We start from the raw sequence: 25,611 nt of genomic DNA, 5'->3' as shown, positions 1-25,611 counted from the left end.
ACGAGAAAACATAGCAGATGACAGACAAGATTTATATATATTTATCAATGCTTGATCAAGTCAGTAGCGAATCTCACCAGTTTTATTTGAAGACCCATCATATCTGTGGGTGGGCTCTTATTTAAACTAGGCTTTAATAACTTCAGATTCAGACACTGGTCACAAGAACTGGCGGCAGAAACTTGCAGGGCGGCTGCTGCATGTAGGACAAGCTGTTGCCTCCAAAAGATTACCGGTCGCTAGGAAGCAATGAATAATTAAATGCATTTGCTAGTACAGCCACAGAAGTTTCCACGTTGTCTTTGATCAACTTTGTAATAGGCAAATGTAGTACTTCTGCCAAATATCGCCTTTAGTTTGCGTCCCATGTCCAGACTTTGTTGAATTATGCGGTTATAATGGTATCTGTTTTCAGTAGAAGGAAGTTTTTAATGACGTGATTTCTTTGTTTTATCCTGCAAAGCTTTCAGTGCATCGGACATCAAAGAGGAAAGACAATTCAATTGGCATTCGAGATTTCGAGTGCTGTACCACCGTTAGGTCTTAAGTACGGGAAAAGTTGTAACTTACACAGGATGTCGCCAACATTCTCGGTGAACATGACGTCCTCCTCGTACAGCGACTGAAATAGAAGGGTTAGCGAATTAAAATGGAATGGCAGATAAATTCTGAGTGTTCTTGCGCGAAGGTAGAAATCAAGCTACTATTCGTAAGAAATCATCGACAACGTCCTCAGGCACAAAAAAAAAACACGAATTATTTTCTATCTGCTAGAGCGAACGACCGTGACCAAAATCGTGCAAAACAAGATAAAGTGCAATCAAAGATTCATCAGCCCTTCCACTCTGCGGAAACGGACGCGTAGCGAAGCTGTGGTGTGTTTTACCTCCATCGACGCAGCTTTGTATATACAGCTATTGTTATTATTATTACTATAGAAGGACACAGACAACGAATACATGTTTCGACTGTGGAGTGATTTGTTCTTATTCTTTTATGAAGTAGAGACGTCTGCAAGTACCGCCGCATGGCAGACGGGAATTCCACAATATTTACAACTTCTCTGTGAACTACGTAATAGTGAAGAGTATATGAAACACGGCATAATATTGGAGTCGTCTAAGCGGCTAATTGTCATATAATTCGTTTCAGGATAGTTTCGATAAAACAAGAGTTACAGCCGTTTTCTGTAACCATAATACTTCCTCCGTAGACGGCCATGTATTGACAGCAGAAGGATATTCTGTAACGTTTATAACTTCACTGTGGACTAACTAATTAAGATAAGTAAATGAAACTCGCCGTAATGACATAGTCATCTTAGCCACCAATTTCAGTTTATTTTTTCCAAGATACCTACATTATACTGAGAGCCGCAGAGTATTCGCTGGAAACTGGAGACGAAAATTTTTTCGTGTCGACGCGACGCGAAGATGGACGAACATCGACCACCGTCGAAGGGTAACTATATATACAGCTTCGCTGTAAAAAACAAGCTAGCAAATGTTCTTATTAAGGCGAAAGCCTTAAGCGCCTCATCAGTCGAAACATTCGTTGCCAGGAAATACGTTTCGAAATCCGCTGCCCGGCGTTATCGAAAAATTGACCATCCGGCGTTATGGCACCAAAATTGACGGTGCCACCCACGAGCATTGTTGGGACTCGCACCCACGACCTTTGGTGGGAGTCAAACCTACGAATACTGTTGGGGGCCGAACCCATGACCTTTGGTGCTAATCAAGTTGAACTTATTTCATCATCATCGTCGTCGTCGTCGTCGTCGTCGTCGTCGTCGTCGTCGTCATCATCATCATCATCATCATCATCATCATCATCATCATCATCATCATCATCATCATCCTGTTTTATGTCCACTGCAGGACGAAGGCCTCTCCTTGCGATCTCCAATTACCCCTGTTATTTAAGAGAGACTTAAGGTGTCGCGAGAGTAGGAAAGACCTAAGATACGACCTTCCTGCAGGGATAACCCTTCACACTGTTTTTTTTTTTCTTTTTTCGAACGCAGAGCTCACGTCTCTTCTGCCTCCTCTTCTTTCGCCAACACCGGGCGCTTCGTGGCCAGACTTCGCCTCAGGGGCCGCCGATTCGAGAGACGGAGTGTGTTTGCCAGTGAACGCGCTTGCAACATCGAGAGTCTGGAGGAAGTGATGGCGAGGGAAGAGGACAAAACGGAGCAATGCCAAAACTATCAACGGTGGTGTCGTCGATGAAAGCAGGTTTCAGTACGTCAAAGAAGCGACTGTTAGCTTGCCACCGACGTTAATTGGGAAGTGTTTGGTCTTGCTGTCTCAAACAATATCATCATCATCAGCCAGGTTACGCGCACTGCAGGGCAAAGGCCTCTCTCATACTTCTCCAACAACCCCGGTCATGTACTAATTGTGGCCATGCCGTCCCTGCAAACTTCCTAATCTCATCCGCCCACCTGACTTTCTGCCGCCCCCTGCTACGCTTCCCTTCCCTTGGGATCCAGTCCGTAACCCTTAATGACCATCGGTTATCTTCCCTCCTCATTACATGTCCTGCCCATACCCATTTCTTTTTCTTGATTTCAACTAAGATGTCATTAACTCGCGTTTGTTCCCTCACCCAATCAGCTCTTTTCTTATCCCTTAACGTTACACCTATCATTCTTCTTTCCATAGCTCGTTGTGTCGTCCTCAATTTGAGTAGAACTCTTTTCGTAAGCCTCCAGGTTTCTGCCCCGTAGGTGAGTACTGGTAAGACACAGCTATTATATACTTTTTTCTTGAGGGATAACGGCAACCTGCTGTTCATGATTTGGGAATGCCTGCCAAACGCACTCCAGCCCATTCTTATTCTTCTGATTATTTCCGTCTCATGATCCGGATCCGCCATCACTACCTGCCCTAAGTAGATGTATTCCCTTACGACTTCCCTTACGACTCAAACAATATGCAGTCCCATATATGGAGACCCCAGAGACCGCCAAGTGGCGTCAGTTCGTATAAAAATGTGGGATGTCGCATTTATGTCCTTGATGTGAAAGGTGCTTCTACGGACTTGTGACGAGGCTTGGATAGCACAGCTGGAAGATACGCTTGAGCAAATACACTGTAATGACTAGTAAGACAAACAAAGAATAATTACAATAATCATAAAGTACTTGCATATAAAAAGTATGTCGCAATCGCAATTACGCGATCGTACACACAATGCTTAAATAGGGAAAAATTGTAGCAGGAGTACGGATGGAAAACCGACGAATTATCAACCTGACGTTGGCAAGACAATCACTCACCGACCTTTGGTGAGTCATCGCCTTGCCATCGTCACATCGCTTTTTATATATTTACAGAGCTTATCATTTTAATAATGTGCAACGTTCAAGAAGTCCTATGAAACAATCACAAATTTCACGTTATACAAAGCTGCTTGACTAAAACAAAGACTGAAAAAAGGCATTGCGTAGAGTCCCAGTTCATACTTCTCACGCTGGGGATTTAGCAAATGTATTACACAAATAATCTAGTCCCATTTGAATTAACTTCCACTTCCACTTGGACCACATGGAACTTCAGAGTTGAAGCGCGACAGAAACTGTTCATCTGCATGGCTCAAAATCTTTGCAACAGTCCACACTCTCTGCCAGACCAAGTATAACGTGAAGGGAATCTTGCAGTGTCTCATTCGAAATGCCGTTTCTCATAGGCGTGTCTACCGGGGAGGGGGGGGTCAAGGGGGTACTTGCCCCCCCCCCCCCCAGAGCTAGGTTCGCAACAGATGAACAGTCAAGGTGACGCCATCGATGGGCTCAACTTTCAGCGGAAAGGGGAACCCGCAATATCAAGGAATGAACCGAGAATGTCAGAGCAACAATGTAGCTGCTGTCGCAGACAAGGGTGTCAAGCCATTGCGTGCTCGCTGCGAAGGCGCCGCTGTTACAAATGTGGGCGACAAGGTCACTTGGCGCGAGTATGCTCGCAAACAGTTCCCGCCCATCGAACCTTGGCGATAACCGAATGTTCAGCTGAAATTGAAGACAGCGGCAGCAATGCATTGCAAATACGGTCAGTAAAAAGCAATGTATGTCTGGTCCCGCCCATACAGAAACTTGTCACGTGGAATGGAATTCCGCTGAAGCTGATAATCGACACCGGTTCGCCTGTCTGCGTGGTGCCTAAAGCAATATACGAAGCTCATCGTCATAAGTGGCCACGTTTTGTGAGGCTGCGCTAACCCTTTCATGTTACCTTGGAAAGCTACCAGTGCTGGGCGTTTGGCAAATGCAAGCTTCCTAGAAGTCTGCGACAGTTGACTGCAATCTCGTAGTGTTAAACTGCGAAGGCCCTAGCCTTTGTGGCCGTGACTTACTGCAGAAACTCGAAATAAAAGGGGCACCGCTTCTTCAGATCACGTCGCAGTCAACCGAAGTGAAGCTGGAAAGCCAAGGAGCCGCACCCGTGATGGAGCAGTACGCTGACCTTTTCACGGAGGGCCTGGGACTCATCAAGGGGCCACCCGCACGGCTGCATATAAAGGACGGAACCACACTACGGTTCTGCAAGGCAAGAAACGTTCTGTTCGCTCTGTTAGACAAGGTCTCCCCCGAGTTAGACCGACTCGTGGCCGTAGGCATTATCTCGCCTGTTTCCTATGCAGAATGGGCCAACCCGGTGTTTCCCGTATTGAAAAGCGATGGGACAGTTCGCATCTGTGGAAATTTTAATGTAACACTGAACCCAGTTTGTGAAATGGAAAGGTATCCTCTACCCGTGGTAGACGACATTTTCGCCCCGCTTCGCCAGGGACAGCAGTTCAGAATCTTGGATTTACGCGATGCCTACAACCGAATTCTTCTAGACGAAGATTCGCGTACATTAGCTGTCATAAACACACACAAGGGCCTCTTCTACTGTCATCGACTGCCATTTGGAATTGCGTCTGCACCTGCGATTTTTCAAAGCACGATTGAGTATGTTCTGCAAGGTCTTCCGGGGGTTCAAGCGTACTTAGATGATGTCTTAATAGCAGATGCGAAGGATCAGCCAAATACGAATCTGCAAGCAGTTCTGCAGCGTTTCATGGAATACGGCATCAAGCTCCGGGCGGACAAGTGCCGAGTAGGCGAACCGTCCGTTACGTATCCAGGACATAGAATTGATGCCGCAGGGCTGCACCCGTTAGAGAAGAACATCGAGGCAATTAAGCCAACTCCGACTCCTCGAAACGTTACGGAGCTTCGGTCCTTTTTGGGCATGCTAACTTTTTATAACAAATTCTTGCCTAATCTGTCCACGCTCCTCAGCCCCTTATACCGACTTCTGCAAAAGAAATCGAAATGATCTTGGGGCCTGAGGATGAGGCATTCCGGAAGGCTAAAGCCGTTTTGTGTTCCGTTCCGGTGCTGACTCACTTCGACTCCGCAAAAGAGCTGTTTTTGGAGGCTGATGCGTCACCCTTCGGCGTGGGAGCGGCTTTATTCCATCGCATTGCAGGACAGTATCAGCCCCTAGGATTCCGATCTCGGACGCTCACTGCCGCAGAAAAGAATTATTCGCAGATCGAGCGTGAGGCATTAGCTCTCGTCTACGGAGTCACGAGGTTCCGAGATTATCTGCTGGGCAGGCAATTCATACTAATAACTGACCACCAGCCCGTGTTGGGTCTCCTAAGAGCGGACAGGCAAACGCCGGTTATGGCCGCTGCCCGCATTCAGCGATGGGCAATGATACTCGGGGCCTACCGATATCGATTGCAACATAAGCCTGGAAAATTCATGTGCAATGCCTTTTGCCCTGAGCCGCCTACCTCAACCGTTACAGGACGATGCGGACCAAGAGGATGAGGCCCAAATTGTACTGACCCTGGACCAGTGGGATCAGCCTTCCATGCCGTTAAAGGAACTCGAAGCACTCGCTGTCGCTGATGAGGTACTCTCACAGGTACGCAAGTACACAAGGTACTCTCACAGGTACGCAAGTACACACGGGAAGGTTGGCCGAGCAGTTTTGACATGGAAACGAAAGAGATGGCAGAGTTCAACAAAAAGCGGCGTGAGCTGTCTGTTACTGAAGAAGTGCTCTACTGGTGTCATCGCCTTGTAGTGCCGACAAATGCGCGAGGGAAGCTGTTAAAGCTACTACATGCAGCCCACCAAGGCGTGTCCGCTATGAAGGCAAAAGCCAGGACTTAATTTTGGTGGCCCGGCTTAGACCACGACTTCGAGCGCATTGCAGCGACCTGCCATAACTGCGTGCAAACGTTACCCACACCTCAGGCGAAAGAATCAGTAAGTTGGCCCGATACGCGCGAAAGGTGGTCGTGTTTGCATATCGACTATGCGGGACCAATCAAAGGGAAAATGATTCTGGTAGTCGTTGATTCACACACAAAGTGGATTGAGGCGGTACCCATGTCGCAGGCTAACGCTCACAGCACCATTAATGCCCTCGGGACAATATTTAGCCGTTTCGGTATACCGCTCACGGTCGTGTCAGACAACGGGACGCCATTCACAGCATGGGAGTTCGAGCAGTTTATGAAACGAAATGGAATAGTGCATATTCGGGCACCCCCCTATCACCCCCAGAGTAATGGCCTAGCCGATCGAGCCGTGCGCACCGTCAAAGAAGGCTTGAGGAAGATAGGAGGCGGTTGCATCATAACGTCGTTGGCCCGGCTGTTGTGCAATTATCGAAACGCACCACACCAAGGAGGCCCTTTTCCTTCAGAGATGCTATTAGGTTACCGGTTGCGCACAAGACTGGACATGTCTTTTCCTTCCAGAGCCTGCCCTGCCAAAGTTGTAAATGACTCGAGCTGCAACTTTGCACCGGGAGGCTATGTGTACGTGCGAAATTACGGTGTCGGCGATAAGTGGGCCCCAGGCACTGTGGAAGCTACTTCCGGCGCTCGCCTCCTGGATGTTAAGACTGCGGACGGGTTTGTCCGCCGCCACTAGGATCAAGTTCGTAAGCGGAGCAAAGCTGAGACCCCAGCAGCCGTCGACCTTTCTAGGCTTCTTGCAACGGGTTCCCCGGTATTAAAGGAACCAAGGACCTCTGAAACATCTGAGAGAATACCAGAAGCGCAACCTCAGGAGCTACGTCGCTCCACACGATCAAAGAAACCTGTTGTGCGTTTTGGTTACTAAGGGTGAAGAAATGCGATGAACATGGCAAACATGAAATGAACATGTCAAATGCCATGAACATGACAAGCAAGCTATTTCCTTCAGTGCGCATGTGCGCACTCTTTGTCACACCTTCCCTCTCTCCTTAACTTTTCTTTATATTTCCGAGCGTGAATAAACACGGTGTTCTTCGGCCAGAACGACTGTCTCGTTCACTACGGGAGGGGCGTTGCCTCCGCCCGTCCACCATCGTAACACCCGTGAATGCGTATATGCACCTAGAGTCCTAATCAAGATCCCTCGGTTCTACAGAAAGCGGCTTGAATCACTGATTATAGGGTTCTGGCCTCTTCACCAGCTTTACTTGGAATCTCAGCCACATCGGTTCTTCAGCGCACTAATCACTGGTATTCATAAAGCACACAGTCTACTCGGCAACAGTTCGCAAATTTCCCCACCTATGCAAGTCTGCAGTAGTCTTTCAAGTCTTCATCAAGACATTGATTCTGGCTACTCGGTCTGTCAACAGTGCAATTGAACCTCAATAGCGCAATCGATGTTTCCTGAACTTTCGCGATTTCTTTCACATCTTGGTCGGGAAAGGTGTTCTCGCGGTGAAACTGAGGCAACACGAAGCGTTCGCTTTTCGCTGCCGGCGGTCTTCATCACGTGAGCGTTGTGACAGCGCGTGCTCGTAGTCATCGAGTCAGATGTGTTTATGCTTGCCTGTACGTGCGTGACTCCGTGCTTGTCATAGGTGTATCTACCCTACTAGAGGTTGGATTGCGCAACACTTTGTCGAGACACACAGAAGAGAAACACACGCTTTTTATCTTCTGTGTGTATCGTCAGAATGTTGCGCAATCCGACATCTAATATGCTATAGCAACACGCCCACTCTTCAACCTTGGCACGTATCCACCGGTTTCGGGGGAGGTGTGCCCCTTCCCCCACAGCCACAATTGAAATGAAAAGTATGCCATTTATCCGCCCCCCCACGCGCACACACTTGGGAAAGTGGGCGCTGTCGGCTGCACACTGCACAAATACAACCAAAACAACAGCTCAGGCCGCGTTTTCTCTCACAATTGGGCTCACACACGTACGGTTTACTTATTACGTATCCCATGCTTTCAGGCCTCGCCTCCACGTGCTGCAGCAGATGACGCGTTACACCGCACTTTGCGGTGCGAAATACTTGAGGGACTCACAAATCTGCATTGCTGACAAAGCTATCGCTATAGGCTGTCCAAAAGACAATGACTTGCATGAACCCGTGCTTGCTGGGGCCGTCTAATTACCTAACCATCTTTGAAAACACAAAATCAAATTCGTTTTTTATAATTTACCGGCACTTTATCAGTGTTGCCATTTTAGCGATTTTGACGCTAGATATCGTGATTTTTTTTTGTCTGTTTACGGCAAAGCTTGCTATTTAGCAAATCAGTGACTTTTTAAGTGACGAATGAACAGTTGGCGATACGTTAACGACTGATAAGTTAGAAAGATTGCCTGGAAAATGGCCTTAAAGAACGTGCTTTGATATTCAAAAGCCGCGTGCTAGTGGCCGAAACTCGCTGTACGACGCATAAGCTCCGTGACTATCATGCACCAACGGTTGCCTTCAAAGTGGTAGCTTTCACATTGTGATAGTGCTTTACAGCACAGTGGTAACCATAGCCTTGACATTCTCGTCACAAAATTGAAATTTATTTATTATTCATAAAACCTACTGAATATACATATAATTGAATATCACGAAACCTATGTGAATCCGCAGCGTGTCACTAAATCCATTCGATTGGTAGACACTTAGCAAGCGTGTCAGGGAACTAATTTACGAAAACGAAGTGGGATAAATTTTCTGTCAAGATTTAGGACTCAGCGGATGAATAAGACAGATCGGCTGCGTAACAGCGTAAATATAGGAACGGTCTAGCTTGTTCACGCGCGACTGAACAAATCGCTTCCCTTTCTCGCCTTTCGGTCTATTCACTACTTCACGGCTAATTTCAGCTAGATCAAGGGCAAAAATACGGTATTTAATCTGTACAAAGGTCGGGCAATTGTCATTACCATGTTAACAACATGCGGCCAAGCGTGTTCCACAGAATCTAGTTCTGCTACCACGAAAGTCGACAAGCACAAAAAAATTTGGGATAATATGCAGACTAAATGCATTTTAATGCTAAGAAAAGCACTTTGTTTGTGTTCTTTTGAATCGTGCTGTATTTGAAACCTTCCAATCTCAAGATAATGAACAACTTAAGCTGTCATAATCCAGTATGTAAATATCACAGGTAGGGACGATCGAATGTCGACTTTTTCAAATACGAATCGAATATGAATAGTAAGTATCGAATATCAAACGGACAAACGCAGAAGGAAATATTTACAGAAAGAATGCTTGTTTCAGTTTAATTAGGAACACGCTTGCACTGAATAGGCAGTGAACTATCACGCAGAATTAAGATCGTTTTAAACACAAGATCACAACAGCCATGAAAAGAACTGCACGAACAGCCGCCTGACACCTTTAAGCCTGGTGGCAAACAAGCTTTCCAAGAATGACAGGCATTTGAAACTGACCAACTTTTCAAAGACGCATAATAAATAGTTGTTGAAAAAATATCAGAAGTTATGGAAAAGGAAGATAAATCGCTAAGGAGGTATTTGTGAGCCGTAGAAAGAATACAGAGCCTTTTTACAAGAAAAGAAGATCACTGGTTGTAACGTAAGAGATAAAACTCCTACATGACTAGACTGCAAGAAAGACTAATTGGTAGGCCATAAGCACAATATAGCCTATTGTCAAGTATTGGATGGAAAGGGGAACCGAGGTGCTCGGTTTTTAGTCAGAACCATATGAAAAAAAGATAGATAATGAGGATAATGAGAGAATGAGGAAACGGAAAGCAAATGATTTATTATTCGTAGTTGAAGTGCAAAAATGAGCAGGTAATCGGAAATGGAAGAAAACTCAACTTGCTGACGGTGAGAGCCGAATCCACAACCTCTGCATTACGCGCGCGTTGCCCTAAATATTGTGCTATGATGACGACGGCAGTTGCCACGTCCATGCAGTTTTGGGTGTTTATGTATGTATACAAGATCTAACCCAGGGATCAGCGCAAAACTTCCACCGCAAAAAAAAAATAAATAAATAAAAAATAAATTAAGGGGTTTTACGTGCTAGAACCATTTGATCATGAGGCACGCCGTAGTGTCCGGGGACTCAGTGTCCAGAAAATTTGGACTAACTAGGATTCTTTAACACGCACGTAAATTTAAGTGCACTGGTGTGCTTTCACCCCGATCGAAATGCGGCCGCCCTAGTCGGGGTTCGATCCGGCGACCTTATCTTTACAGCCCAACACCACAGCCACTAAGCAACCGAGGCGGGTCCCGCAAAATCGAAAACAAAGCTTCTATTACCGATCTGGTTTTTGCATTGCGCCAAAAACCTTCTCGCAGTTTTACTGCTGATAATTATAATTTGCGACACTTTGTTCAGCGGGTGGAGAACAGTAACCCGATTTGAACTGTCTGTTGTTGCGATATTTGGTTCGTTTTGATATTCGAAATTACCAAATAGTTAATTTTCGAATACGAATAAAATATTACACACCAACTATTCATATTTGAAACTTCGATATTCAGCTATCCTAGAGTAAATACATTACTAAAGCTAAAACGCTCTATACTCTATTGCTAAATTCACTGCTTTCCTTCAGCTGCACAAACATTAGACCAACATGACACGTGTAAGTGAAATATTTACTTCACGCTAGCTTACATTAGAGTGTTTCAAAATACCTACATTCTTAAAATGCACTTCACAGTTAGAGCGAGAGTTTTAGCGATTTTTTTTTGTCTAACTTCAGTGGCACGCTTCCTAAAATCTTGGCAACACAAGACTGTGATGGTTCGTAATGTACTATTGAAAACTAGATCTGTGGATGACAAAGATAACGTTCACTGATGCATTTTTCAGTCCTTTTTTTATTGCAGTGGCAGTCGGGTAATCCGCAAGGAGGCGAACTTTATTATACGTGCCACCTGGGCCCCCTCTGCGTATGCATTCTCCGCCCAGTCGTGAACGTGACCTTCCATATAACATTCATTGAATATTTTCCAACAAATCCACGCGTCATCAACAAATCAAATAAAAGAACGTGTCATCGTTTACTGGTTTGTGGCCGCTAAAGTGGCATCTACCTAACCTCCCTCCTAGCCTGAAGGAGCCCTCAGTGTCCGGCTTTGTGGTCAAGCATACGAAAAACGAAAATGTACTGCAGAAGTCATAGGGGAAAATTATATGCAAGGTAGTGCAGCTGTCGTTCGCGTGGGGCGTCAATGCGGACAGAGTAGCGGCGGCAGAGCAATTCCAGGTGGCTTGTATACTGCGATCACTTTCACACACACACACACACACACACACACACACACACACACACACACACACACACACACACACACACACACACACACACACACATATATATATATATATATATATATATATATATATATATATATATATATATATATATATATATATATATATATATAATGTCCCCGCTACATACAATAGGGGGGACATTTCTCGTTTGACGTAATAGTCAAACGAGAACTTCTTGTTTAAAGCGACTTGCGAATTTTTTTTTCGTGAAGCTACTGCGCAAATAAATAACGCAGTGATTGGCAGGAAAACCAAGCAAGAGGTTTCGGGGAACCCTTCGTAAACAATGAAATGACGAAAATGATTCGCCGCGACATGCGTGCGAATGTGTGAGCTGTTGTGTAAATCCACGTTATAGTTTGCTGTGTGGCAGCTGGCACGGAACACGCACTAGACACCTGTCAGTCCCACCGTTTTTCTTACTGAACCGCTCGTGGCGCCTAAACCAAAACAAAAAGAAGAGAGCCTTGTGTTTTAATGACGTGTAAACATGGGAGCCATGACTTAACGCCATCCTCCAAGCGCCGGCATTGCCTGCAAACACAACCTTTGAGACTACATACATATCTTTGAAGCAGCAATGAGATTTGGGTTTTCATAAACAGCCGTTCCCGAATTTTGTCAGCGTTGACGTGGTCCTCGGGACTCTGAAGTACCCAAAGGGACACTAAAGGTGAATATTAAGTCAAGGTAAAGTGAATAGATTAGTGCTCGAGAATCCCTAAGGCGTCGATATTATTGAGAACAGAGCCTTAATAGTCGATAAATTGAAGTAAATGCCGGACATGACTAGAGACTCCCCCGGAAATTCAAGTACTTGCCCGATGACCAACGCACTCCTCACCTAAATTGTGTCAATAGTAGTGAACCACTCGTTGCAAAAAAACATCATTGCACGGTATTATAAGACGGAATAAAATGCTACTTCTCCGGTTCAATTTCAGTTCATGAAAACGACGCGGGCTGACGAAAGGCTTCGTTTTCGCTCGACTCCTCGCCGCCCACGCTTTCGCGTTTCAGTAGTTTTCTTATCGCGCAATGCTGCGCTGGTTTTGCTGACTCGCGAAACTCGCACAAACTGCAAGTAGCGGAGAATTCAACTTTCATGTGATGGTCGTGGGATGACCGAACGGTCTACGGCACTTGACCAAAGAAAGCAGCTGCAGCGGCGAATCCACCGCTCGGTCTTGGCTCGGTACCGCCGTCTGTCGGGCGCCGTTTTACTCACCGACGGCAAAGGGTGGCGAAGGCGTATGCAACGTCACCATTCCCCCGGGCTAGGTGGCGGGAGATTTGAATTGCGATAAAGGTATTCGGACCTTTCAGATGCAATTTTCTGGTAAACTAAGTCTTTTCTTGGCGCGAAACAAGCGTTGAGCGGTTTCTGGAATGGTATTTATAAAGTCCACGTCGATCTAGTACTTGTATTTAGTGTCTCTTTAAGACAAAAATAGCCAAAATATAGCCGTGTATCCCAACCTGCATAAAAAGTAGCCCAATTTGGCTATTAATAGCCCAATTTTGCAACCCTGCGTTCCGTATATCCAGGCATAGCCTCCTATAAGATGCTATGATTAGGGTCAGTACTGACATGCGCGTTATGAGCGTGACATAGCATTCTTGACAGGAAGACAGCGAACGCGGAGTTTTAAAGAAAAGAAACGCAAGCAGACAGACGACGATTATTGTTGTGGCAGGACAAACAAAGAAGATTGTAAAAGAAGGTACCCTCTTAAAGGAAAAGAAAACCGCTCAGAACATGAATCGAGATAGCACGGCTGATAGAAGGATTCCCTGTTGTAGTGGCTAAAACAAGCCATGTTTTTCTCATTACACGTTGGTTGATATCTTTAATTCGTCACTAAAAGTCGCAAAAAAAAAATTACATTTGGCGCCCCACGCGGCAAAAATATGAAGCTGCATAAGAGGTCCACCACTTGACCTTCTACTAGTGCACGCGATTCCTGGTCTTTTTAAGATATTGAAATGGAGTGTGCTTTTTATTATTATAAGTTTTTCCTGACTTACAATGTGCAGATAAGCCTTCGTTTGTACTGACTGTAGTGGCACTACCTTTGCCTTCGTTATCGATGAGTTGGCTTGGCTCGGCGATCGACAGAGTAACGACGATGGGGACCAGCTAGGCATGACGTAGGCGTGTACTTGGGGAAAAACGCGGTAGAAATATAAAAAAAAATGTCTGTACAACAACACAAACTCAATGCACCCGCTTTTTATTTTCAAAAGTGGTTGAAAAGGTCAAAATGGAGGTGGTTAACTACAGCTACAGTCCCTCCTGTGAAACCGGAACGGTGGGCGGCTTTCACGGTTTGTGAGGAGGGCTACCGGTATCGCTCTCACTTCTCAGCGTTGCAAGAAGGAGGGACTCCAAATTTTTTATAGGTTGCTCAGATCGAAAAGTTCTGCTTACCAAATATCCACGCGCTTTTGGAAGTAACCGCTACAGATGTAAACATTACCGAGGATAAGCTTTGCGTTGAGCCATGAAAACGAAGTCCTTGAGAATTGGTTGTCAGTCCCTTTAATGGCATGCTCGACAAATCGAACTGGTACCACTCGGGGTGCCCTCGTGCGCCCGTTCCATCCAATCATCGTCACACCAGCGCGGCCCGGTGCGCACCAGTGTGATTTGCCGAGTTCGCCAAAGACAGCTTGCAGCCTTACCGGCTTATATAACGGTAATCGTCATCAATCCTAGCCGCATTTATTTAGCGCCGCGAGTCCGGTACTCCACGGTCACGAAGGGCATGCGCGTTACCAGCATGACATAGTATTCTCTACAGGAAAGTAGCGAGTGCAGAGTTTTCACGGAAGGAAGGGCAAGCCAGGCAGATGACGATTACCGTTTTGGGACGAGATAAGCCAGGTATGGTGCAAACTTTTTTTAAAAGTACGCAGTATTATTTCTTCCATCACTGGCGCAGGCAGCGTCAGCACTTATTTTACGCTCGAGGCATCTACGTGCGCTGCCTGCGCTTGTTCCGAATTTCTGCTCAAAATTTACATCGCGCATCCTTACACCTAACGCGTTGACAGTTCTTTGCGAAATACACTTCGCTTCGATATACTCACGGCAAGTGTGTCCGACTTCTGTATTCTGACAGCAATAGAAAAGAAGCTCTGCTCGGGCAGTCGTATCTGTTTCTTGGGAGACCTTTTCTTATCGGTGTTGTCGTACCCGGATGAGTAACATTTGTATTGGCTCTGCTCTATCATTGTGGACAGGAAGTATTTATTTGAATAGCGAAGTCTGACTTCGGTTGTGCCACTGAAAGAAAGAAAGGAATGCATACTTAGTAAATCAAGGACCCTTTATGACACAAGGTGACCTTGTTGCAACAAAATGTTATTCGCTGCATGGGAGGTGCGGAGGAGCGGGAAACAGAGCGATTGCACTCATGTAGCTAGTTAGCTCTCACTTTTTCTTCTTGCGATAGCAATTATGTGCACACTCCAGGCGCATTTCTGCCGTCTGGTTCCGCGTCGGCGTCGGCGTGATGTTCCGTATAAAATCCAAGGGCGATAAAATCGTCGCCGTGTGCTGTATGTGTTGATGTGTGAGGGAAAGCGTGCGAGGGTGAGCCGGCGAGCGTGGCTTAATCTCGCGCACGCAACGGGGGGAAACTGGGAGGAAGCGCGCCGCCTTCCGTCGCGCGCAAGACTTTGGGGGGGGGGGGATGGGATGACGGGAGAGGGAGGCATTCTACTCCGGGTGGCCCGGGCGGCCACGCGCCCCCGGACGGGCCCACTGTTTCTTGAAAGCCGTCTGCGACGGGTGCAGAGTTAGTGCTGCGCTGTGTTTTTGCGGCGTACTCCTCGTTGATGCTAGTGGCTGCACGAAAGTCGAATCGTTCGCCGCTGCTGCCGCGTTTCCAAACTGCAGCGTTTTGACAGCGAGTTCCCATTGTGATCGAGTGAGATGCATCCATGTTGGCTTGTGCGCACGTTACACCATGTTTGTTCATTGAGTTAGTATACCTATCTTTACAAGTATGTACGGCCGATAAAAGTTTTATCCTTACTTCGTATAGCTGTCCACTGATTTGCTATCGTAATCGATGCTTCGTCATTCGGGCGAAACTGCGGCTTCTTTCTTTTATCGCGACAGCAATTATATGGACACTCCACGCGCATTCCTGCCGTAGGCATCGGCGTATATAAAGTCCAAGCATCGCTGCCGCGCGCCCTACGCTGCACGTGCGAATGAAGGCGTGCGAGGGGAGCCGACGATCGCGGCTCAATCTCGCCCGCGCGGAACGGACGGGAAAAGCGAAAGAGGAAGCGCGCCTTCTCTCGCGCATGAGGCAGCCAACGCTGCGAGGCACCAGGGGGAGGAAAGGGAGTTGGAGGGGCGGCGCTCTACACCGGCTCGGCAACGCAGCCCTTGTGGGCGCCTTGGTATGACGTGATCGGGCTTGTAGCGCACAAAAGGACGAGGACACAGAAAGGCGTGGCACACACAGGCGCTGACTTGCAACAGTGTTTATTTCGAGTAAATAAGCACTGCTGTAAGTCAGCGCCTGCATGTGTACCGCGTCTTTCAGTGTACTCGTCCTTTGGTGCGCTATAAGCCTCAATAGAGCAATAGACCACACTATAGACCACACGCAGCCGCGTGTGGTCTATATTTGAGAGCGATCTGCGTTGGGGCCAGAGTGTTAGGTCTGCCGGCGGCTCGTAGCTTTGTGCGTGTTGTGTCGTCGGCGCTCATTTTGTGCTGAAATGATCCACAGCAGAATCGGAAATTTTCCGGGTTCGGTTCGGGTTCGGGTTCAAGCCTTTCGGGTTCTGTTGCGGGTTCGGTTCCAGAGCACCATTCCCTTCCGGTTCGACATGGTTCCGAACCGGTTCAAACGGGTTCGGAGAATAAAAAGCAGGACTGTATTTCTTATTTTACTCTTTTAGTCCTGCATTTTCGTTTCTCTGTCACGTCGGTATAAAAATACATTAATAATGTACGTTTCTTTTTGCAAATATTGTGACTTGGCCAACTTCACTTTGCAATCCACAGCGAAATGTTTTTCATGGGACGGCAACGATTGCAACGCTAACTGAAGCGAAATAAAAGGTTCGCAGGGACTTTTAAGGTTGCTTACGTGTGTGAGTATGAAAGCATTACTATTTATGGCCGCAAGTTCCTTTTAGCTCATTAATATCATTAAATGTTATTTAATTCTTGGCTCATAAGCGCGCAGCTTCATACTCTGCAGTTGTTTTCTTGAAGAAAAGAACAACAATGGCTCCGCGTAGCTGCGGCGGTGCCGACTTGCGCTCCACCCGCTTCGTCGACCAGTGACCGGCCGCACCTCGTCCCCAAATAATGCATCCTCGTCGCAACCTTCTAGCAGGAAGGCAATCTTCTGGCCGGTGGGCAGCGCCCCGGGGCCGCCGACGCCCCCCTCTGTGGCCGGCCGGTGACGGGCCGTTCTCCAAATCATGCATCCTCGCCTGAATCTCCTGGCTGGCAGGCAGGCAGGCAGGTAACCTATAGTACTGGCAAGCGGGCAGCCTCTTTGGCGGGCAGGCAACTTCTCTGGGCAGCAGACAGCCTTCCCGTCCGCCATCTTTTCTGATACCATCAAATGTCACCACGCACACGTATTTTAGAACCGCGCGTTCGAGTCGGTTCTCTCCGGCACGGCGCAGCCGTCCTCGAGGAAAAGTGGCTATGGATCCCCTTAGCACTCTTGCAAAGGCTACACGCGGACCGCGAGTCGATATCTCACCATCGTTCTGGAGGCTTCTACGGCGCGCGCCCGCGTGTTTCCACGAGCAGCGTAGGCTTTTTCACATGTGCGCCGATTTCTTGAAACAAACGGTGATCACGAGAGGTTGATAAGGTGATAAAATTAACTTGTTTATTACGACTTACGATGATTCTATAAGGATGTGCAGAGCGTGGACGGACGATGCCGCCGCGTTATCTCTCGGCAGCGTCTCCCCATTTTTCTCAACAATGCTTAAAGCAAGTAAAGTTTTCTCTTTACCATACTGCTCTGCTCGAAATCTCCTTTTCCCGAACCAATTCGGAAATTCCTTCGATTCGTTCAGGTTCGGGTTCAGTTCCAAAATGGCGGAAGAAATACGGCTTCGGTTCGGTTCCGGTTCCTGGCAAAAATTCGGGTTTTGTGTCGGTTTTCGGTTCGGTTCTGGTTCGACACCCTCACTACGAAGTTCACTTCGCTCACTGCTGCTGTCGCGTTTCCTCACGCCAGCGCTTTGACTGCGAATGTCTGCGTCATTGAGTGTGATGTGTTCATATTCGCTGTGCGCGCTCAGACCATGCTTGTTCATTTAGTTAGCAAGCGAATGTTTACAAGTTGGTACGGCCAGTAAAAGCACTAAATTTACTTCGTATGGCTGTCTGCTGATTTGCTATCGCAATCGCTGCTTCGCCTTTCGGGCGAAACAGTGACCTTTCTTATTTATCTTCGACAAGTTTCACTCAAGATGAGTCTGATTGTCTACGCAGGAGGATTGGTGCAGGTCGCCCATAGACCCTCAAGAGCCAACCGCCATTAAATTTGTGACCGTGTAAAAAACCTGAGTGTGAGTTAAGCAAATTCCACTAAAAAATTTTGCATTCGAAATACGAGTGCTTGCAGCACGGAAAGCTCGCAAACATGAATGCTTTTGACGCCACAACATGAAAAAAAGAAAGATACAAAGAGCGGTGCGGTGTACGCGCACCGGAAATGACACAGAACCCATAACGTTGAGAACCAACGCTGTTTGTCGGTACGACCTCCGAGATTTGATGGCGCCCGCGGCGCGCCCGATATCTCAGAGGCTGTGGTCTGGGTTTTACAGGTGATTACGCTATCTGCATACGTGCTATTTAGGGGTCTCTGATAAGATAATGAGGTAATTATCAGTCCTGAAGCTTGTCCAAGATTGCGTTCATTTGTAAGCACAATACTAAGGTGAAGTTTCGTTTCACCGAAGGGAAATTTCTCTTTAAAGCGCTGCGTGTACAAATGCGCCATAACCGGAAGTTCTGATGAAAATAGTTTTAAACACATTGACTACATATTGAGTAACTTCCGGTTAGGTCTTTGTTCTAAGCAGAGTGTCGAACGGAACCCGAACCGAAAGCTGTAATCGAACGGAAATTTTAGCCTTAACTGAACCCGAACTCGAAGCGATATTCTTTGAACGTTCCCGAATCTGAATCGCGATTGAACCGAAAAAAAAAACTATTCATGTCGGTTACCGGTTCGGCAGGACACGGTTGAAGGTGGATGGTGAAAACGGGTGCTGATAGGTAGGGGAGTCTTCGAAATAATTACTTCTTCAGTCGGCGTACTACACTTGCAGGTTACGACTCACGAGCCGAGTTGTGTACGAGAATGAGGATAGACCATAGGTGTGTGCTGGCAGCTATACGGGCACCCAGGTAGAGACGCTTGCACTTCTGAACTGAGCCATGCAAGTTGTGTTCCGCCGCTGCAACGTTGTTTCAGGGGCTCCGTAGAATGAGTTTTCTGTTGAAGCTCTCTATTAGGCTGTAAGATCAGCTCACTACTATATTGCTAGATAAACAGTAAAACGCGCATTCCAGAGTACACGGAGAGCAAGAAAGACGGTGTTCTCGAGAAGGGAAACTAGGTAAACCCAGGAGTTTATCGGCAAGGTTTCTTGTAACGGTAACACAGATGACACTGCGGTCGCTAATGAATGCTGCCATATTATCGGTGCGCTGATACAAAGGCTGTAAATGGCACGAGAAATCTGCTTTTGTTGCGCGCCATGGTTTGATGCACGTTTGGCGCTTCCAAGCTGAGTACAACGCGTTTCGATTTCTGCAAGTCATCCCCAGGGCACAGTCTGAGTGATTTGGACTTTTTTGTCCGCGTGTAGTCGGCGCACGACTCTGGGTTCAACGGCACCAGTATACTAAGCTACTTTTGTCTTCGTTTTTTTTTCAAAAGCATAAAACTGAGCTAAATGTCAATTTCTGGCCTCTTTGTTTGCTACGGACTAAAAGCGTCGAGTTGAAATTTATGTAATACAGTGCGAATTAGTGCTGTATGCGACGCCTCAAATCATACGCTACAGTTCGCTCACCACATGTCCTGTACTCATTGCACAAGAAAACGAAAAATTTGCTGACTTAGCTGTCTATGCTGCTATCAAGGCGTAGAATCAAAGCCCAGTTCGTGCCGACACGAGTGTTATCACTAATCAACTCTGTCTTTGATAAATATATAAGAAACTTCGGCAGAACCCATTTCACGAAGATTGCATGTCGACGGTAATGCGTCATCATTGATTCAGTATAGCCAGTATTGCCACCGTCGAAACGAGTTTTGTATGAGGCGTGTACTGCAGGGGAACTCCCCTTTCGCGCTCTCTTAAGAACTTTCGGCGCCATCTAGTAGCGGCGACGCGAACCCTGCGCATAGCCTCCGAAATGCCTGGCGTGCCGGTGTGTGCAACAGCTGAGAAACGCGTCACACGGCAACCGGGCTCCTCCCTCGCGCTTCTCTCTGGACACGTTGCGCCATCTAGCGGCGCTGCCGCGTAGTCCGTGCGTGGCCTCCGATACTAGAAGCGTAGCGCGCTGGTGCCTGAGAACGCTGAGAATTGCTACCCCGCTCTCCACACACTCCGCGATACATTCTCAGCGACTCAAGTTGGCGACACGTGCATTGAGAAGCCGCACGTACCCAGTGCACTCAATGCCCCCCGGAAAGTGCGTTAGGTACCCCAAAGAATGCCAACGCATTAAAATTTTCCACAACGCAGGCGCTTCCCGCCTCCGCATCCAAATCTATGCAGATCACAATCGATCACGCTTAGGATGCTTCAGACGAGGTCATATCCCTCCCGAAGTTTCTTAAGCAGGATTTCTCCAGAAATTGACCGACAGTGCCCGGATTGTGGGGAGGTTAGCACTCTACCTCATATGCTCTGGCAGTGTCCTGCGTTACGGGATACGTCCCTCACCAGCGAACGGGACTGGGACGAGGCCATATCTAGCACGCAACTTAAGCTCCAGTCCATGGCCGTCCAGAGGGCCCGTGAAAGAGCGGAGAGGCTTGGCCTCCCCATTCCGACATGGGAGCAGCCAGCGGCGAGCCGGGGGCCCCAACGGGTCTCCGCCGGCTAGTCCCTCAGGACCTGAATAAAAGTTCATTGTCTGTCTGTCTGTCTGCGCAATTCATTCGTAAGCTGTGCATATTGCCACGAGACAGGGAGTATTGTGGGGCTTCAATGAGAGACTGCTGCTTCACGCAACATTGGAGCTCGGTACTTCAATGCACAAACGTCAATGAATCTTACGACGCTTTTATGTGGATACTAAATGAAACATACAATTCCTTTAAGTGCAAAAATGCACGTAAGTGTAAGAGCTGCGCAAACCGTGGCTTACAAATGAATGCCTGAGGTTGGTTCGAAAAAAAACAACCAAATGTACACCCGTGAGCAAAAGAGTACGAACCAAGAATTGCGTGATAAAACTAACTTTCTGCTCTGCTGTGAGTGTAACTTCAAATGAAAAACTGCAGTCGTTGCGAATTTTCTAATGCTCTCGTCTGTTTCCGTTTATGCCTGTTAATCACGAAGAAATTCTGTATTTTCAGCGACCTTGTGGTCCGTATACATTTGTTCACGGGTGAATCATCACTTTTTATGCACAAGAAGCCATATCTTTTTCGCTTTTAAGACGTAACGAATGTTATAATTAAATTCCCACCGGACGCAAAAACAATTATTTTGAAGGACTATTTCATCAAGCAGATTTACGAAGAGACATTGCGTGGTGGGCCACAAATGGACTCATAAATTGCTATACGGGCCGAAATATGCAACGTGAAATAAATGATAATGGACGGTATTTTAAAGGGCAGAGATTTAGCGTTAGTGTGCACTTTACGAACCTTGCATGTCAGTTTTGGCACGTAAATCCCGTAATCTAATTATTTTTTTAAATTTGAGCGCAGCTGTATAAGTGTTTTCATTTCGCCACATATTTGCCTCCGCAGACAACCTCCGCTCATGCAGCGCTTTGTTTCCATACAGACGACGCGCGCTAATCTGGTGCCATCTCGTCGCCACCGTCGCCGCTTTTCTCCTCACGCTTTTGCCGCACCCTTCTCCTCTACTTTCCGCCTCCTGTTTTCCGCTGCACCCTCCTACGCCACTCTACTGCTCGCGCTCTCTTCGCTATTGCCGTCTTTCATCTGCCGCTGCGCTCCGCGTTCACTTTCATCCTTAGCTGTGCTCGTTCGCTCAGTTACGAGGTAGGACCCTGACGCCGACGTCTGCCACAGGAATGAGCGCCTAAGAGCGGCGCTCTAAAAGCTATATCTTTAGCAATGTCTTTTTTTTCAAGACCATTCGTCTCACTACTGCAATGCCGTGCGGCCAGTTCCTTCAAATGGCGCCTCACCCGTCGTTCGTGAAGAATCCGAAAATTCGCACCGTGTATCCGATCACTTTAGGTGAGGGAGTTTCGTCATTCTTCCAGCTTAGCGTTGTGTATCCGTACTGAAAGAAAACAAAAGGCGTGCTTTCGTTACCTTGAGTATCACGTCAGGGCGAACACGTCGCTTGACAATGCAACATCCCCCAAAAATAATCCATCACAACGACAGATAATTGCCGTCAACGACCACTTGAATCGAAAAAAACCTGTCGTTCCTTTTTTAATGCGATTAGCATGTTTTGTCAATATTCGGCGCTTTCAGCCTATTTATCTGTCTAGCCTCTTACTTCACTCTATTACCTTAAAGGCCCCCCAGGGCAGGGGGCATTACATAAGGGGTGGGACAAAAAAACATAAAGCAAAGTAAATACGCAAGGAAAAGACGCTGAAGTACGCGTTTGCTCTCTGTTAAATATGGTAGTTATCAGTTGAACAATGTGACTGGGTAGGCGATTGCGGCGATGTCGTGTGGAAGGTCGTTCCAGTCCGAGGTTGAGCGTGGAACGAATGATAAGCAGATGTGGTAGTGTGAGCAAGTGGACGGATGACTTGAAGGGGATGACAAGTGCGGAGTGAAATGCGTGCCGGAGGAATGATGTTGGGTGAATGATGAAGCGAGCTGTAAAAAAAGAACTTATGGAATAAGTATACACACTAGCGATACGACGCCGATAAGCCAGGGTTAACTTTTAGGCCGGATTCTGTTTTAAAGGTGACACACTAGTATTATGTATATAACATGAATGAATGAATCTTGTGGCACGATTTAGTACTGATTCTAGGCAGTTTGTTAAATATTTTTGGTTAGGGCGCCAAATGGCAGAGGAATACTCCAGCTTATAGAGCGTTTCAGGCAAGCAATTTCAGGTTTGGTGGCGCCTGTCGTAGATAACGTTTTAAGAATTCAAGGCTTCTCTTAGCAGATATAACTTCAGTGACATGCGCGCTCCAGGATAGATCATTGGACAACGTCACGCCGAGATATTTATAAGACTGGTAATTCTATTGTGACGTGCGAAACTCTATAAGGGAACAGGAGCGGATTACGTTTTCGGTTAAATGATGAGTTCCATAAGCCATTGGTTACACCAGTCCTGGATACAATATAAGTCAGTTTCAAGAGTTGATCGGGCAAAGGGGTTAGTGACTGTGTGATAGATTTGTGATAGTGTCTGGTGTGATAGATAACACAGTCATCGGCAAAGATGCGGACGGCACGGGAGATATTACGTTGCAGGTAGGTCGCTATTACATATTAACAACAGGAGGGAACCAAGGGCGGCCCTTGTGGGACGCCTGGTGTTACTGGAAGAGAACTAAAGGCTTGGTTATTGACATGAACAAATTGGGTACGGTAGGCCAGAAGTTACTTTATCCACTGCAATATCTTAGGATGCAAGTTTAAACGAGAAAGATTTAGTAGCAAACTGGCATTACGCAATTCATAGGCGAAAATAGCTAATCGTGTTTCACAGGATAGTTTCTTACGGAATCCGTGTTGAGAAAGATGAAAGAATTAATAGAGTCAAGAAAATTCTTTATGTGAGATTAGATTATATGTTCCATAATTTTGGATGGCACACTTATTAAACAGATGGGGCGGTAATTAAGGGGTGATTCTTTGTTACCTAATTTGAAGACCGGGACGACCTTCCCCATCTTGCAATCGCTGGGTATGGCACCCGTGACAAGTGGTTGCGTGGACACTAATGATAGATACACTGAGGAAGCATGCCGAGTATTTTTTAAGTTTGCTGCTGATTTCGTCAGTGCCTGCAGAAGATGACATCCTAATATTTTCGATGATAGAGGTGATGCCGTGCGCAGAAGATATAACTGATGGCATAAGTCATCTCGGTTGGCCAGTTGGCCAGATGATGACATATTAGTGCCGGTTGCGGAGACGGATGAGAATGTGGTGTGAAATATATTTCCCCATTTAACGTCTCTCGTTTCCTCGCCAAATGTGTTAGTAAGTGTGATGATTGGCTGATTGGCGCGTGATCAGGGTTTAGAACTTGCCAGAAAGAGGAGGAAATATGGAGAGAAGGCAGGGATGTTAATCAGAAATGCGTCTGGTTGGCCACCCTACTATGGGGGAGGGGAAAGAGGAAATAGAAAGATAAGATAGAGAGAGGAAGGGGAGGGGGAGGAAAGCCGCGGGGAGCTTGCGCACGCACGCGGAGGGCCTCAGCGAGTCGAAGATGTTCACATAGGCCAGTCGCCCTCAAGAAAGACAAAAGTGTCTTCATGGCTTTGTGGGCCGACGAGCGATGGGGACGGTCTTCAAGTAGCACCTGCACAGACAACGGGCCATCGTCTAGTAGTCGCAATGCGATAGCTAATGTTTGTCTTTCCGACTGAAACCGATGGCAATGGCGCGATAAATGTTCGATATTCTCTTCTACGCCACAGACGTCGCATGCAGCACTGTCGGGAATTCCAATCAAAGTAGTGTACGCCTTCGTGAAAGCCACTCCCAACCACAGCCGGCATAGAAGCGATGCCTCACGTCGGTTAATCCCGGGTGGAGGTCGGATTTGTGGCGAAGGGTTCAGTTCGTACAACCAGGTGTGCCTTATATTTGGGGCGTTGCGCTCTGTTAAAGAGAGCTTGCGTGCCAGATGAAGCTGCCTTGCAGCGTCTGTCCTGGAAAGAGTAATGAGAACGATGTGTGTGAACGATGTCCATGATGTGACTCTCGGGCAGCTTTGTCTGCTTGATCACTTCCACTGATCTCGCAATGGCCAGGTAGCCAGTGGAAAATAATTTCATGCCCTTTCTGTTTGACGTCGTGATGAAGTTTGACGATTTCGTATGTTAGCTGTTCGTGAGCTCCACGTCTGAGAATTGACTGCATGCTGTGTAAAGCCGATCTCGAGTCGGAAAACACGCCCCATGTACCCGGACATTCTGTGTCAATAAACTGAAGCGCACTACGAAGAGCCGGGAGTTCTGCAGCTGTGGACGTCGTGACATGTGAAGTCTAGAATAACAGCGTTACTCTTCTTGTCGGTATAAACACAGCACCCACAGAACTGGTCGATGTGGTCAATCAGTCAGTAAAGATGTGTATGTGGCTACTGTATTTCTCATGCAACAGGAGTAAGCTCAATTGTTTTAGTGCAAGAGGTGGTAGATCTGACTTTTTCTGATGTCTTGGAATCTGATGTGTACTTCAGGACGGCACAAGCACCATGCAGGAGAAACCGGCCTGGCCGCAGGTGTGTATCCCTATGTAAGCGAGGCACGGTATGCACTAACAGTTGTGCTAAATGACGCGCGGGGTCTTTCCACGGTGAGTGCTGCGAGGTCGTGGCAAGGGGTCCGGGCTGGGTGCCTGACATATGCACGCATTGTCTCGACGACGATGTGCGTCGTGATGGAATAATCTTGAGCAATGGCAATAGTTTCAGGCGTAGACGCACTGCGTGGTAATCCAAGGCATATCCTCAGAGCTTCGGCTTGAACACTCTGAAATGTACGCAAATTGGTTTTGCAGGTGTTGGATATTACAGGTAGTCTGTACCGGAGGAACCCGACAAACAACACCCTGTACAGCTGTAACATGGATTGTGT

General features: G+C 47.1%; 1 protein-coding gene across 1 annotated transcript in view; it reads right to left on the bottom strand.

Annotated features, from left to right (window-relative positions):
- The window catches only part of LOC142559656 (uncharacterized), an 89,591-nt gene extending 67,587 nt beyond the window's left edge, over positions 1 to 22,004 (bottom strand). Inside the window, exons 1-3 of the mRNA XM_075671226.1 lie at positions 21,997 to 22,004; positions 14,673 to 14,868; positions 571 to 622 (exon numbers count right to left, since the gene is read on the bottom strand). Coding sequence (XP_075527341.1) covers positions 571 to 622; positions 14,673 to 14,816 — 196 coding nt within the window. The 5' untranslated portion in view covers positions 14,817 to 14,868; positions 21,997 to 22,004. The remainder of the gene's footprint in view (positions 1 to 570; positions 623 to 14,672; positions 14,869 to 21,996) is intronic.
- Positions 22,005 to 25,611: the final 3,607 nt, after the last annotated feature.

The sequence above is a fragment of the Dermacentor variabilis genome, chromosome 10 (genome assembly GCF_050947875.1).
Source record: "Dermacentor variabilis isolate Ectoservices chromosome 10, ASM5094787v1, whole genome shotgun sequence".
In the NCBI taxonomy this organism is placed as follows: domain Eukaryota; kingdom Metazoa; phylum Arthropoda; class Arachnida; order Ixodida; family Ixodidae; genus Dermacentor; species Dermacentor variabilis.
Note: the sequence above shows the minus strand (reverse complement) of the source record. Positions and strands in the feature narration are given on the sequence as shown.